General features: G+C 38.4%; 1 protein-coding gene across 2 annotated transcripts in view; it reads right to left on the reverse strand.

The window, feature by feature from the left end:
* The window catches only part of Zwilch (zwilch kinetochore protein), a 32,404-nt gene that overhangs the window by 13,665 nt on the left and 2,897 nt on the right, over positions 1–15,842 (reverse strand). For both annotated transcript variants that reach the window (XM_051197730.1, XM_051197729.1), the window contains exons 2-11: positions 14,805–14,856; positions 13,482–13,577; positions 11,047–11,165; positions 8,098–8,297; positions 6,958–7,028; positions 6,378–6,533; positions 4,140–4,211; positions 2,262–2,355; positions 1,556–1,611; positions 389–488 (exon numbers count right to left, since the gene is read on the reverse strand). In XM_051197730.1, the coding sequence (XP_051053687.1) occupies positions 389–488; positions 1,556–1,611; positions 2,262–2,355; positions 4,140–4,211; positions 6,378–6,533; positions 6,958–7,028; positions 8,098–8,297; positions 11,047–11,165; positions 13,482–13,577; positions 14,805–14,856 (1,016 nt within the window). The remainder of the gene's footprint in view (positions 1–388; positions 489–1,555; positions 1,612–2,261; positions 2,356–4,139; positions 4,212–6,377; positions 6,534–6,957; positions 7,029–8,097; positions 8,298–11,046; positions 11,166–13,481; positions 13,578–14,804; positions 14,857–15,842) is intronic.

A 15,842-nucleotide genomic window follows, 5' to 3' on the forward strand; every position in this document is an offset into this window, starting at 1 on the left:
ACAAGTCAGACATACAAAATGGGAGAGGTAAAGGCCACAAGCTTTGTGGCAGTACATGGATTAACAGAAATGGGTTAAGTTGTAAGAGCTAGTTAGTGATAAGCCTGAGCTATTGGCTGAGCATTTATAATTCATATTCAGTCTTTGAATGATTATTTGGGAACTGATGGGAGGGAGAGAAATGTCCAATTACACATGGTGGCTCACAATCATCTATCTATAACTAGTTCCAGAGGATCTGAAGCTGCCTTCTGGCCTGTACAAAAAGGCTGATCTCATGTGGTGTACAGACATACATGCAGGCAAACACTGACTCACATAAAATTAAAAAAATAAAAAAAAAAACTTAAACAAACAAAAGCACACTGAAATTATGATGGATACGTACTGCTGCTCATTTTGCCCCAAAGCTGTTCAGCAAAATCAAGATCTCCCCGCACCGTGATAAGCACAGACCTATCAACCGCAGCTGCATCATGGTTCACCATCTGAAAACGAAGCAAACTTCAGAGAACACTCAGTTTATTTATTTTTAAAGTGAAATAGTTTAAGCTTTAAACACTGTTCTGGGAGCTGTGAAGACATGAACACATACAAAGAATTATACAAATGTTATTTTCGACAGAATTTCATTTGCTAATAAGGAGACACTTGAATAGAGTAAAATCATAGTCTTAAAGTTGTTTTAAATCTGTAATGCCTAAGCAGACACGGTGGCAGATCATACCCATAATGGGTAGGCCAGCACTCAGGAGGCTGAAGCAGAAGTAAAATGAAGCTAGCCTAAGCTATATGGCAAAACCTTGTCTCAAAATAAAAATCAAACATCAAATAACAGCAAAACTATACTGCTTAAAAGCAAGCTCTCACTTTTCTTTACACATGAAAATATTAAGTTCCTTTTGTCCATTTTCATCAGATGGGAAGTATCTTAGTTTCATAATGCCACGTTATGGTATGGCAACAGCATTTTATATTGCATTCATACACTATAGCAGTACTCTCTACAGTGCATTATTAACGTAACTATTTCTACTCTCTGTAGCTAACTAACAAAAACATATGGAAGAAGATATGAGATGCTACAAAACCAAAGGTAGTACACCAAATTTCAAAAGCGGTATGTTTCCTTTTAGAAACTTAAAAGATTTATTTATTTATCTTATATAAGAATGCTCTATCTACATGCACACATCTATGCCAGAAGAGGACATCAGATCCACCAGAGATAGTTGTGAGCCACCATGTGGTTGTTGGGAACTGAACTCAGGACCTATGGAAGAGCAACAGCCAGTACTTTTAATCACTGAACTATCCAGTCCTTAAAACATTTTTTAGTGATGTATTTACTCTTATTTTATGTGTATTAGTATTTTCCCTGCATGTCTGTGTGAGGGTGTCAGATCCCCTAGAACTGGAGTTACAGGTAATTGTGAGCTGCTATATAGGTATTGGGAATTGAACCTGGGTCTTCTAGAAGAGCAGCTGGTGTTCTTAACCACTGAGCCATCTTTCTAGCCCACAGGCTAAATTTCTAACTAACAGTAATGCTTACCTCTTTTTGTACATCTTTTTTTGTAGAATCATCAAATTCATCCAGTTTACTTACATCTAGAAAGTGGAAAAAGCTCATTAACTTGATTTTATTTTTCTACTGTCTGTATTATTTCCATCCAAATCTTGTTTTCAAGTAGCAAATGAGAACAGCAGGATAGCCTTCAAGCACAATGACAGGCATGTGGAAGACACTCAGATACTGTTTCATCACTCTTCTACAATCTAAAACCCACCTGTGCTGCATCAATTTCCATGTAAATGATCTTTTTGCAGTCTTGAAGCCTGATCAAACCTAGGAACTCAAGTACAGTTGGCAAGTGCTCTACCACTGAGCTACATCCCCAGCCCTCTTTTTATTCTTGTATTTATTTTGTGACAAAGTCTCACTAAGTTGCCTAACTTGGCATTGAACTCAATCTGTAGCTCTAGCTAATAATTCTCCTGCCTCAGCCTCTCAACTAGCTAGGATTACATGCCTGTGCCCCCAGGCTTGGCTCAAACTAAATCTTATGATTTCAATAATAACATCTATTGCTAATACTTTAGAACAAAAGCTGTCCCTCCAACTAGATCAGATCACAGATTTAATGTATTCTAACTCAAAGCTATATAAAGTTACAAGACAACTGATATTTAAATGCAGTAAGCATATATATTCAATCAAAAACAAGCAACAAACAAGACTGGATTATGAAAACAAGTACCATTCAGAAATTCTTGTACAAGTTCAACAGCAGATTTTGTTTCCAGAGGTTCAAGCCATTCAGTTACACCAGTCCTTAAGCCATCAGCCAAAACCTGTAGAAAAATTTAACAGCCAGAAAACATGTCAGCAGAAATCACAGCTTAATTAATATGGATGTATTTAATGGTATCAATTAAAGTAGTTCTTTAAAACAAAAATTTCTAAGATTTATTTTATTGCATGTATTGTTTTTCTACATTTTTGTCTGTGCACCACATTAAGTGCCTGGTACCTTCAGAGTTCAAAAGAGGTCATTGGATAACCTGGAAATGGAGTTACAGATGGTTATGAGGTACCATGTGGGTGCTAGGAATCAAACCCAGGTCCTCTGGAAGAGCAACACGTGCTCTTAACCAAGGAGCCCCCTCTCCAGCCCTATGGTAACAGTTCTTGAATATTGACCACTTGCTAGGTACAGTCACATGATTTTGTATGTAGTGTGTTATTTAATCCCAACAAAACTTTCTGAGGTAGACAATACTACTATACTCATTCTATGGATGCTAAGAAAGCTTCAGTAACTAGCTGAGTATCACACAGTTACTAACAAACAGTACAGGATACACATCCAACAGGTTGATTCTAAGAATACTATTCTCAACAATACTGCTATGTACATGGGAACAACAGGTGAAGTTAACAATGAAACCACAAATGTGAAACTGAAAACAAGTTTATCCAAACACAAAATAATTACACACACATGCACATACCAAAATCTAAGCAGAACCTACAGTAGGGAAGGAGAAAGGGGAAGATCATGAGGAATGACCTCAACCAGAAGTGAAGGAACAGGGCAAATATACTAAAAGACTGAGAAACTTCACAAGTTTTTTTGTGGCTTCCTATGAGAGATATTTATCATTCATTCACTTTGCAACAATAAAATGACAGGATCAAGTAATTAGTAATTCCTTTATTTTCATAGAAAAATGTTTTTCAATAGAAAAGAAATAATTTCCTACTTCCTGAGGGTCTCTGAAAAAGGTGGAAATAATAACTTGGTGGAAGTCAGGGATGTTAACATATTGCTATGTGTAGGATGGTCCAAATCACAAAGGATAGGGAAGTGTGAAATGCCATCAGTCTCTACTGAGAAACAATGCATGATCTTGAGAGTGTCAGATGGAAGTGAAAGGGCTGTAATTGATTGGTACAACAAATAAATACAATGTAATTTTAAAAGGCAAAAAGGGGCCAAGTAAATAACTGTCCAAGATGTGAAGAGTATAACGAAATGTAACATTTAAAACAGATTTTACCAGGCTGGTCTCAAACTTATGGCAGTCCTCTTGCATTAGCCCCTTGAGTGATAAGCTACGATGCCTGGCAAAATCACATTTCTCTTACAGAGGACATTTCATTATACCTGTTTTCATTACATCTATCTTTGCTTTTTAATGGAGTTTATAGTTAATGAAATCAGTACACTGACATGCCCCCACTTTTTTATCCATTTCTACTTGTCTTCTGTATCTTTGTGCCTTCTACCTCTTTTGTCTGTCTTCTTGAGTTAATTTAGTAATATTTAATATCCATTTTATCTCCTCTTTTAGCTTAGTAGATACAAAGTATTTTATGTGGTTGTATGGAGTTTATGGTATAAATAACTTATCTGTCTGCTTTCAGATAATATCCTATATTATGCACTTCAATTTCTTTTGTTTTTGTCTTCTATTGTTGTTGTGTATTTTTCTTTTACATAAGATAATAAACATGCACACATTAACTCACAAAAAAAAAGAAAAATAGCTTTTAAAGAAAATCAAAGTTATATTGTCAAACAGTATCATGACAATGTGTAATTCAATGAAAGAAATTCCAGAATGATACTCACAAGGAGAAATTTCAGTTCCCTGTGGAGATGATTCAAACAACTTCTGGGCTCTCCTGATTGTACTCTGATATTCTAAAAAATATCAAAGACCATCAGTTTTCATTGGCAACACCCATCTTCTCTGTCCACAAATCATTGTGACTTGCATTTCAATTACAAGCTTTTTTTTTTTTTTTAATATTTATTTATTATGTATACAGTGTTCTGTTTACATGCTTTCCCTGCAGGCCAGAAGAGGGCACTAGATCTCATTACAGATGGCTGTGAGCCACCATGTGGTTGCTGGGAATTGAACTCAGGTCTTTTGGAAGAGCAGGCAGTGCTCTTAACCACTGAGCCATCTCTCCAGCCCTCAATTACAAGCTTTATAAAACACCAGTAAATTAAATTAGGTCCACTCATGCTTAGAACATCTTACCCTGAGATATTACAGATCCAGCCATCCTGATACACAATCTGAATCAAGCCACTGCCCTCTGTACCATGAAGATGGAACAACTGCCTCCCTCAGGGAATTTCCAAGAGCACAGGTGGAAGAATATTTATTTAAATAGCTCAAAACTCCTTGATACTTATGACATATTGAAAACAAAATCCCAATAAGTAACTGTATTAGGCTCCAAACTAAACCAACACAGTAGTCTAGCCAGAAGCTACAGCTTTACAACCTTAAATACTTAAAAACAAGCAAGTAAATAACTACTACAGGAGGAGAAAAGCACAAATATAATTATCCACAATCCTGCCCTCCAAGAGAACCATTGCTAATATGGCGCAGGCTGGGTACACTTTTTTTTAAACAAAACATACTTGACATCCACAGTTGTACAAGTTCTGTATACGTCTTCTTTATAACTGTTCTTTTAAAACACCTATCCCCACACCACAAAGTCTAGGGATTGGATCTAGTCAAGTACTTTACCACTGAGTCATATCCCCAGCCATAAACTTTTAAAATATAACTTTTCCCCCTGCAAGACATGTTTTTTTTTTTCTTTTTTCCTTCCTTCCTTCCTTCCTTCCTTCCTTCCTTCCTTCCTTCCTTCCTTCCTTCCTTTCTTTAGTCTTGGCTGTCCTAGAATTAGTTGTGTAGACCAGGCTGGCCTCAAACTCAACAAGATCCACTTGCATCACCTATAAAAAAAAAACAAAACAAAACAAAACAAAAAAAAAAAAAAAAAAAAAAAAAACCAAACCTGGTGCTGTAGGCTATAGTCCCAGCTACTCTAGATACTAAGGCAAGAAGTCACAAATTATAGGCCAGTATGGATTAAGGAGCAAGTTTAAGGCCAACCTTAGGAAACTTAATTAAAAGCCTGCATCTCTTTATGTATCCTTGCCTACCCTAGAACTCCCAGAGAACATACTTGACACTGGGGTTAAAGGAATGTGGCACCTGGCTAGGTGTGGGCATGGGGGTGTTGTCCTGGAGATATGTTTCAGTAGTTAGGAGCACATACTGTGAATGCAGAGATCCTAAGTTGAATTTCCAGCACCCATGTTGGGAAGTTTACAATCACTCCTAACTCCAGAACTAGGGGAATCCAACACCTCTGGCTTCTGCAGGCACCCGCATTCACATGCACATACTCATACTTAAAAATCACTGAAACAAACCTTAAAAGAGGGTTAGCTGGGGACATAGATCAGTGGGAGAATGCTTGCCTATTATGTTATACACAATATCAAAAATTGGTTTTAAAAGCATACATAGCTTTTACACCCATTTTCACCATTTCTTTTTTAAACTGAATGTTGTGTTCTTAATACTTTGAGAACTCAGCTATATAACAAGTATCTTATTCATAGATTTTTGGGTTTTATTAGCAATTTTAAGTTCTTTTCTTTTTGAGACTGGTCTCACTATATAGCTTGGCTGTCTCAGAACTCACTATGTAGACCAGGGTGGCCTCAAACTCACAGAGATCCTCTTGCCTCTGCCTCCCGAGTGCTGGGATTTAGGCTGCCCAGGAACAGAAAGAAGTCAACTCCCCTTGAGTCCCCACATAAGGGACCTTAATCATCTCTTGAAAGTAAAATGTCATAGTATTAGAGTTATGAGCAACTGACAGAGCAAAACCTCCATTGGTTGTTAGCTGAGAGAGAACCTGGGAGCCAGTAAAGGTTTTCTAAGTGGTACAGCCTAGCGACCAGTGAATGTCATACAGCATTAGCAATAAACAAGTAAACCCATCAGGAGCCTGCGCAATCTAAAGAGAAGACAGAGTCCATTCCTACCAGAGCTGCAGTTGAGGATAAGGGAGGGGTTTGAAGAATCTCATCCACAGGACTCCAGGAAAGATCCAAAGTGACTGTAGTTTGTGATGGGGTAACAATATCATCCAATTCAGTGGACTTAAAGAGCTCATATTGGGCAAATCCTCTGACTGTTACCTGAAGATGGGTCACAAGAATATCATTAGCAACAACTTTATATGACCAAACCATTATCAAAATCACCTTGATTTCTGTCCCAAAACAAAACAACAAACAAACAAAAAAACCCCATATATCACATTGTTGTCCCAAATGAAAATATAAGACAATTCTTTCAAGTTACAAACACTGGGTACAACATCTAAGGAGACTGCCAACCTTAAACCTCAAGCACACAGATTTTAGTACTTGAGCATGATTCTAGAATCAACTCCAAAGCTATCAAAGAATAACTGTGCCCTGGCTGACATAAAATAAATACAAATACTCTAACACTACAGAGCAACATCTAGTCATAGCAAGAGTGAGAAGAAAGCTATTATGCTAGGAAGGCAGATCAATCAAGCTTAGTGTTAAGTTAGTTAACAAGACAAATACTCACAGCAGACAAGTGATGTCTTTTCTTGTGTGAATTTTTTAGATTTTCCAGATCTTCAGAGTAATTTTTATCAGCTACAGGTCATGATATTAAAAAAAAAAAAAAAAAAAAAAAAAAAAAAAAAAAAAAAAAGAAAGAAAAGAAAAGAAAAGGAAAGGAAAGATTTAATTCTGAATTATACTGTTAAAACTAGAAAGTTGGGGGCTGGAGTGATGGCAGATTGGTTAAGAGCACTGGCTGCTCTTCTAGAGAATCTGGGTTTGATTCCCAGCACCCACACAGCATCTCACAACTGTCTGTAACTCTAGTTCCAGTGGATCTGACACCCTCACACAGGCATATATGTAGGCCAAACATGAATGCACACGAAACAAAGATAAATTTTTAAAAATAAAAAGAGAAAAAGACAGAGGCAGTTGGATCTCTGTGAGTTCCAAACCACTTTGGTCTATGTACTAAGTTCAGGCTCAACAGAGCTACACAGTGATACCATGTTTCAAAAAAGGAACACAAAGTCAAGCATGGAAACTCACATCTAAAATCTTAGCTACTTTGGAGCCAGAGGCAGAAGGATATTGAATTTGAGCTCAGACTGGGCTACAAGACACTTGCAATAAACAAACAACAAATGTGCACACTCACAGAGACATATATGGCAAATAAATAGCTAGGCACACTGGCATGGACTTGTAGTCTAAACTGCTTAGGAGGCTGAAATGGAAGTCTCACTTGAGCCCAGGAGTTCAAGACTAGCCTGCAAAGAACTCACACCTAAAAAAAAAAAAAAGGTCCAGATGGCAGATGTGGTATTTAGGTAGAATCACAGAAGGTAAAGCAGAAAATAGACAACCTTGCCTCAACCCACCCCTTTCCAAAAAGGTAAAAATAAGATTACATTCTAGTTATTGTTGGTTTTTAATCTTTTAAATTAAAGAAAGAAAAGAAAAAAGCACAAATTAACTTAAACCCAAACAAAGCAGGCATAATCTGTCCAGACTTTCAAGAGTTTCGGCAATACCTCCTCCCCAATGTTAAGTACAAATCGAAGGTTCAATGTTCCACATTATACTTCCCTCCTATATGGAAGCCCAGGAATACCACAAAACATCTATGCAAATAAATATTCCAAGACTGAGCACTTACCTTTACAAGTGACCACATATAAGACAACTCCAGTAATGACGTCATTTGTTGTGATAAGCTCAGCTCCTAGCCAACAGGTACCTTCAGGATCTGAACTGTCACATCTCACCCAAAGAGGAGGAAGGGCAGTAATTGGCTGCTTAATCTTCAAGTGGGTCATATTAGGATTGTGAGCCATGGTATACAGCCCAATTAACTGCCTTGAAAATAATGGATAGAACCAATTATAAAATACCAATCGCAGATTATCTTTGAAGCTGAAAGTGTGGCTCAGTGGTAGAACATATGCTTGGCATGTATTAAACCCTGAGTTCAATTTCCAGCACCATCCCATACCCTATTTTTTTTTTATTTTAATTTAAAAAAGATAATGTGAAGGGTCTCACAGTCAACAATCTGGAAATGAAGTGACAAAATGCATGAATACATATATGTTTACATATTTCAGCAAGAACAGTGTATACTACATACTCTAATAGTTTATAAGTCTAGAAAGATGGCTCAGCAGTTAAGGACATGTACTGTTCTTGCAAAGGACCAGATTTCAGTTCCTAGCACCCACACTTGGTGGCTTAGCACTGCCTGTAACTCCAGCATCAGTGGGATCCAATATGTCTGGCATCTGCACAGACCTAACATGCACATACCACACTCTCACAAAATACATTATAAAGTAATATATACTGGATGCAAAAATATATTAATACATAATTCTGACGTGATAACAATACATGTTATATGGTATATACATGTACCATATATGCTTTGCACATATAAATCTGTATTTGTTGAAAGAGAAAAATGAAAAAACATGAATTGGCAAATGTACATTAAGGTATAGAGAAAGTCTATCTACCACTTGAAATTTGAACACATATACCAAAATTAAAGGTCAACTAAAAAAATAAATTTCATTTTTTTTTCAAGAGATAGAAACAATTTACTATCAGATATTCAATAAGGAAATTTCTAAGGCATTGGACTTTAAAAAGTAAGCACAGAAATTTTAAGAAGGTATGAAAGGTATGAAGAAATAGAAAACCAAGAACTGGGGTCTGGAAAGATTGCTCAGTGGTTAAGAACACTGGCTGCTCTTCCCAATGTTCCAGCAACCACATGGTGGCTCACAACCATCTGTAATGAGATATGGTGCCCTCTTCTGGCCTGCATGCACATATGCAGACAGAACACTGTATACATATTAAATAAATTTAAAAAAGAAAACCAAGAAATGATAGGGGCAGGGAGATAGCTTAATTGATAAAGTGCTTGTCTTGCAAGCATAAGGACCTGTGTTCCATCTCCAGAACCCTCATTAAAATGGACGTATGCATACATACGGCTGGCGATAGCTTAAGGGTTAAGAGCACTTGTTGCTCTGCCAGAGGATCTAACTTTGACTTTCTATGGCCGTGTCCCGTGCTTCATAACTGCTTGTAACTCCAGCTCCAAGGGAGTCTACCTCTTTTGAACTCCACAGGCAGGTACCACATATACACATACACACATAGATTAAACATATAAATAAAACTAAAAGTTGGGTGTCAATGATTCCTACACTTTTTAATCCCAGCACTAGAGGGAGAAAACAGGGGGACCCTAGACTCATGTCAGCCCTCCTAGCCTATTTGGCAAGCTCTAGGCCAGGAAAGGCCCTGGACCCTAAGAAACAACACTTGAGGTTGTCATTTGGCCTGCATATCCATAGGTATTTCTTCCCACGTGAATATGCACACTTGACACATCCTGGCAGAAGAAAACCAAATAATGTTCAAGATCTAGGAAACAGAAAAGTGGCCACATTACGACTATAGCCAAGAAGCCATTAAAGAAAGTTTATAAACTTTTTTATATTTGTTTTTTTGAGACAGTGTTTGTTTCTCTGTGTAGCCTTGACTATCCTGGAACTCTGTAGACCAACGTGGCCTCAAACTCAGAGACCTGCCTGTCTCTGCCTCTCAAGTGTTGGGATTAAAGATGTGAGTTTATAAACTTCTATGTGTGTGGGTGTAAAAATCAGCATAAAGGCATATTACTGTTGTGAACAGTGCCGGCACTTTTGCTCCACAATGTTAAAATTCTTAGAATTCTATCCTCAAGAACTCCTTGAAGGCAAACACTTTGGTTTGCAGGTAACAAGGGGCTGAGTAGAGACCACTACATATGCACAAAGCAAGAAGGCAAGAAAGGAAGTATAAGAGGCAAACATGTATATTCTGGAAGTATACTGACTTCTTGGACATGATAATTCATGTTGTACAGCTGCCCATGATATGCCCAGAGTTCTATTCATCGTGACACCTAAAAACACAACTAATGAATGCCAACCTACTAGCACCCCTGGTGGACAACAACCTCTGGAGTTAGAAAATGAAGCATCAAGCATGAAAATCTTGGATTTTACCATTAAGGCAATGAAGAACTTAGAGAGGATTTTTTAAGTATCGAAGCAACACAATCATGCTTTCATTTTGTAATGATAAGTTTGGTAGTATGGAGGAAGAGAGACTGGAAGGGGACTGGGCTAGATTCAGGGCAAATAATTACGCAGTTTTCTCAACATCTGTAAGAATGCTGAATGCTACAAATACCTTTTTATTTTTCCATTTGAGTCAGGCAGATCTCATGTAGCCAAGCTACTAAAAACTTATTAAATAGTTAAAGATGACTCTGATCTTCTGATCCTCCTCCTTTTGCCTTCCAAGTGCTAAGATTAGAGGTGTATGTCACCATGTGTGGTTTTATGCAGTGCTAGGGCTCAAATCCAGGGCTTCATGTATGCTAATCAAGCAGTCTACACACTGAGCTACATCCTTAGCCCAAATAATGTTTCAATTCAAATCCTCTCCTCTATCCCTAACATCCTTAGCCCCGGCAATGATTCAATTCAAATTCTCTCACCTCTCCTTTACTCTAAACTTATAAAGGTAAAATAAACAAAAGACTTACCTTGCTCTCCCAACTGGCAAGGCCAGTGGCCTGACATTTTCACCAGTAGAGAAATCAGAAATAGCAGTTTCTTCAGACTGTGGTTCTTCAACATGACTTGTTTCTTCCTTTTCCAAAAGCTTAAGAAATATTATAAATAATTTAATCAGAGGCAAGAGTCAAACCTCTTCTGTGCTAAGAAATAACTACACAGGGGCCCGGAGAGATGGCTCAGCATTTAAGAGCACTGGCACTGGAATTACAGACAGTTATGAACTGCCATATGGATGTTGCAAATAAAACCAAGTTCCTTTGAAAGAGAAGCAAGTGTCCCTAGCCAATGAGGCATCGCTCCAGCTCCCAAAGATATTGATGACATTAGAAAAATGCTTTAACATTCATAGTATGCCAAGCTAAAAGTAAAATACCACAGAAGATCCATGAGAAATGTCTAGATATTTAGGTATTTTCATTTCTCAACTGGAACAAACTGTTGGTGGCATATGAGCTTTGAATACATAGCCCTCAATTTTACCATTTATTTATACATACACAATGACCACATATTTGGATTACAGGTATACAGTACCATAACTCTCAAGTTATTCTTCAAAAGTTTATTTATTTACTTATTATCTATACAGTGTTCTACCTGCATGTGTGCCTGCAGGCCAGAAGAGGATACTGGATGTCATTACAGATGGTTGTGAGCCACCATGTGGTTGCTGGGAATTGAACTCCCGGACCACTGGAAGAGCAGTCAGTGGTCTTAACCTCTGAGGCATCTCTCCAGTACTGATTTTTTTTTTTTTTTTTTGGTTTGTTTTTTGAGACAGGATCTCTCTTTGTAGCCCAGGCTTGCCTCAAACTCACAGAGATCCACCTGCCTCTGCCTCCTGAGTGCTGGGACTTACTAAAGATGTACACCACAACTGCCTAGCTTTAAGCCTCACTTTAAAAAAACATTTTATCTGCATTTTATATATATTGGTGTTTTGCCCACATTTATGTCTGTCACAGACAGCTGTGAGATGCCATGTGGGCAATGGATATTAAACCTGGGTCCTCTGGAAGAGCAGCTAGTGCTCTTAAAGGCTGAGCCATTACTCCAGTCCCTAGCCTAACGATTTTTTTTGGGGGGGGCAGGATTTTGAGAAAGGTTTTCTCTGTGCAATAGTCCTAGTTGTCCCAGAACTTGCTTTGTAGTCCATGCGGGCCTTGAACACAGAGATCTGCCTTCCTCTGCCTCCCAAGTGCTGGGATTAAAGGTGTACATCACCACTGCCCAGGTAGCCCTCACTTTTTATACGTCCTCGTTTTTGGGCTGTCAGCTCTCACTGGTGTTACCGAGATTTAATATCTGTGTCTGTACAGTAGTTACATAACTTGGTTTTGACAACAATAATAGAGTAACATTTCCTGAGCATTAGTATATCTTAGGCCCCATTTTAATTTTCCCTTTATTGTCCAAAAAAATCACCACATAGACATTATTAGTATCCTTGTTTTATAGAGAAAAAAGCTGAAATCAACAAAAAACTAAATCACTTGCCCAGAACCACATAGCTAGTAAATGGTAAGTGGGGGGGGATCAACATTTAAACCTAGGTATGTTCTCTCTCTCTCTCTCTCTCACACACACACACACACACACACCAATATAGGAGTAATTATAGTAGTTCTTAGTTCTCCCTCTTAATTTTACATGTATTGATGCTTTGTCAGCATGTATCTGTGCATCAAGTGTGTACAGTTCCCATGAATGCCAGAAGAGGATGACAGGTATCCTGGAACTAGAGTTATAGAAGGTTATGAGCTGCCACGTGGATCCTGGTGTCTGAACCTAGGTCCTCTGCAAGAACAATCAGTGCTCTTAACGACTGAGCTACCTCTCTGGCACTTTCATAGTAGTTTTACATATAAAAGCCAAAGACCAAGATCAACCTAAGTGCCCCTCAAGGGTCAAATGACAGTATATCCATACCATGGAATACACACAGTAGAAACTTACAAAAGGGATTATTTTAATGTGTCCAATGGGCTTGAATGACTTATTGATAATTTTATTTGCTCTTTTTTTTTTGGTTTGGTTTTGTTTCATAGATTGGGGGTGAGGTTCTCACTATGTAGTATTGGCTATTCTGGAACTCATTATGTAGACTGGGCTAGCTTTGAACTCTCAAGAGATCCACTTGCCTCTGCTTCCCAGAGTGCTGGATTAAAGGCATTTGCAACCATGCCTGGCTTTGTTCTTTTTCTTAATCAATCTATTATAAAAGTAGGAATATGTATATATCTGTGGTTTGCATTATATTTCCAGTAGATAGCACCAGGCTTACTCCTAAAAGAATTAGTGTTCACTTTCATTAATGCTAATAGGAAAACACGTAGTGTAAGAATATTCCCAAAGAAACAAATTTAGTTACTAAGAACTAACCACAAAGCCCAATACTTACCACTTTTTCCGCAAGAAACACTGGGTTGTTTTCATTCAGAATAGTTTTCAGAAGACTCGGCTGGCCTTTGCTGACCAGCTGCACTTGCACATCAGCCTATTAAAATAAGACTTCAGTGTTTTTATATGTAATTTAAGTACTACAGACCAACTTATGCAAATTCCTAAAAAAGGAACATATTTTAAAAGGTTCCTCTTATTTTGCCAGCCTGTTTCTTGTGTTTAGAAAACCTAGCTTATTGACTGGGGAAATATATCAGTTTGAAAATTGTTGCTTAAACACTGGAGGGTGGAGGGGGACTCAGCTCAGTTCCCAGCACTTATGTAAAGCTAAATAAACACAAGGGCATGTATGTAGTACTATCTCGCCTTGCCAGTGAATTTGTGTTAGTGGCCACACCCCTTTGGGCATGGTTGAAGGTAGAGAAGCGGGTGTGTGTGTTTGTGTGTGGGGGTGCTTGAAGGTAGAGAAGCAGGGGCAGGGCATACTCTTGGAGAGCATCAGAAGGGCAAAGACTGTATCTTCTGTAGCAGGAACACCATAGAGGTTTTAAACTATTATCTGTGTAATTGTTCCCCAATAAAACACCCATTTATCATTTATCTTGGGTCTGGTGAACTCATTATTACCCCACCTTTACATGTATCTAGAACTCCAGTGCTCGGGAGGCAGAGACAGCAGGAACTTGGGCTTGCTGGCCAGTCAGTACAGCCAAGTAAGGAGTTCTAGATTGAGTAGGAGACCCTGTCACAAAATAACTAAGGTGGAAAGAAACTGAGGAAGATACCCAGCATTGACTTCTGGCCTTGACATGTACCCATAGGTACATGTGCATGTACATACACAAGAAAATCTAGCTTACATCCACCACCTGTCCAAACTTTTTCAAAGTCCAAGTGAGGATGTGCTGCCTTGTTAAGCCCTCTTTGCTACACAGTGGGAATCTGCTTCAAACACACAGAAAAGAGAAAGGAGGAGAGGAAGGAAGGCAGGCAAGGCAGGCAGGCAGAGAGAGACAGGAAAAAAAGCACCAAATCTAAGAAACTATATATTTTATTTATTGACATTCTGGGATTGGCAAAACTATGGAGACAGAAAACAAATTAGTAACTGCAGGTACTAGAGACATAAAAATGCTGATACAGAGACATGAACACATCTTTAAACAGGAAGTAGTCTACATTTTGATAATGGGGGTAGCTGCACGCCTATGTCAAAATTCATAGAACTGTCTTAAAAGGGTAAAATTTAGCATATGTAAATTAATTTAAAAAAAAAACATGATTTTGGTATCATTATGTTAAAGCCAAATAATGCACATACCTCATAGATGAATGGGTCTTTACTGACTCCCGTTTTTGCTTCATTAAATTCCCTGAAATACAGAACAGTGTGTGGAAAACAGCATTGTGACCAGCCTTGCTATTTAAACTCGGAATTTAGCTGCTACTTTATTTATGCATCAGTGGGAAAAGTTTAGTCCTTATGGCAGCTCTAAGGATAGCTGCAGAAGGGTAAACAATTAGGTTAAGAAAACATAAAGGAGCACAGTGGGGCACGCCTTTAATCCCAGCAGAGGCAGGCAGATTTCTGTGACTTCCAGGCCGGCCAGAGACACATAGTGAGACTGTCTCAGAACAATTGTTTTTTGGGGGGTGAGGGTAAGTAAGGTGGCTTGAGAGATAGCTCAAGGTTAAAGCACTATTACTCCTGCAGAGGACCTGGGTTCAGATCTCAGCACCTACATGATGGCTCACAACCTTATCTGTAACTCCAGTTGCAAGGGACCTGACACCCTTTTCTGACCTCTGCAGGTACCAGGCACAAACCAATGTGCATACATACATGTAAAGAGAGCATTCACATAAAATCTAAAAATATTTTTTTTTATTATATGTGTATGTAAGGGGAGTGGGTAATGCATGTGTGAGTGCAAGTACCCAAGACCTGGGCTTGGAGTCGCACCACCAGGTGACTCTGAACTGCCTGCTGTTCTGGAAACCAAACTCTGGTCTTTTAGAAGAGTAGTAATGCTCTTGGCCCTTCAGTCATCCCTCCAGATTCATTTAAAAAAAAAAAAAAAATCCTAAAAAAGTAAAAATCTACTAGGGATGGTGGTATACACTTATAACTCCAGCACTTGAGATGCTGAAGCAGGAAGGTAAGTTCTAGGGCAACTTGAGCTGCATAGTGAGAGTGTATTTAAAAAAACAAAACCAAAAAGACAAAAGCCTCTAAAATAAGTTTAATTATCATTTAAGAAAGTTTTGGGTCAGGCAGTGGTGGTGCATGCCTTTAATCCAACACTCAAGAGGCAGAAGCAGGTGGATCTCTGAGGCCAGCTTGGTCTGCAGAGTGAGT

Source organism: Phodopus roborovskii, unplaced genomic scaffold (genome assembly GCF_943737965.1).
Source record: "Phodopus roborovskii unplaced genomic scaffold, PHOROB, whole genome shotgun sequence".
NCBI classification, from domain to species: Eukaryota; Metazoa; Chordata; class Mammalia; order Rodentia; family Cricetidae; genus Phodopus; species Phodopus roborovskii.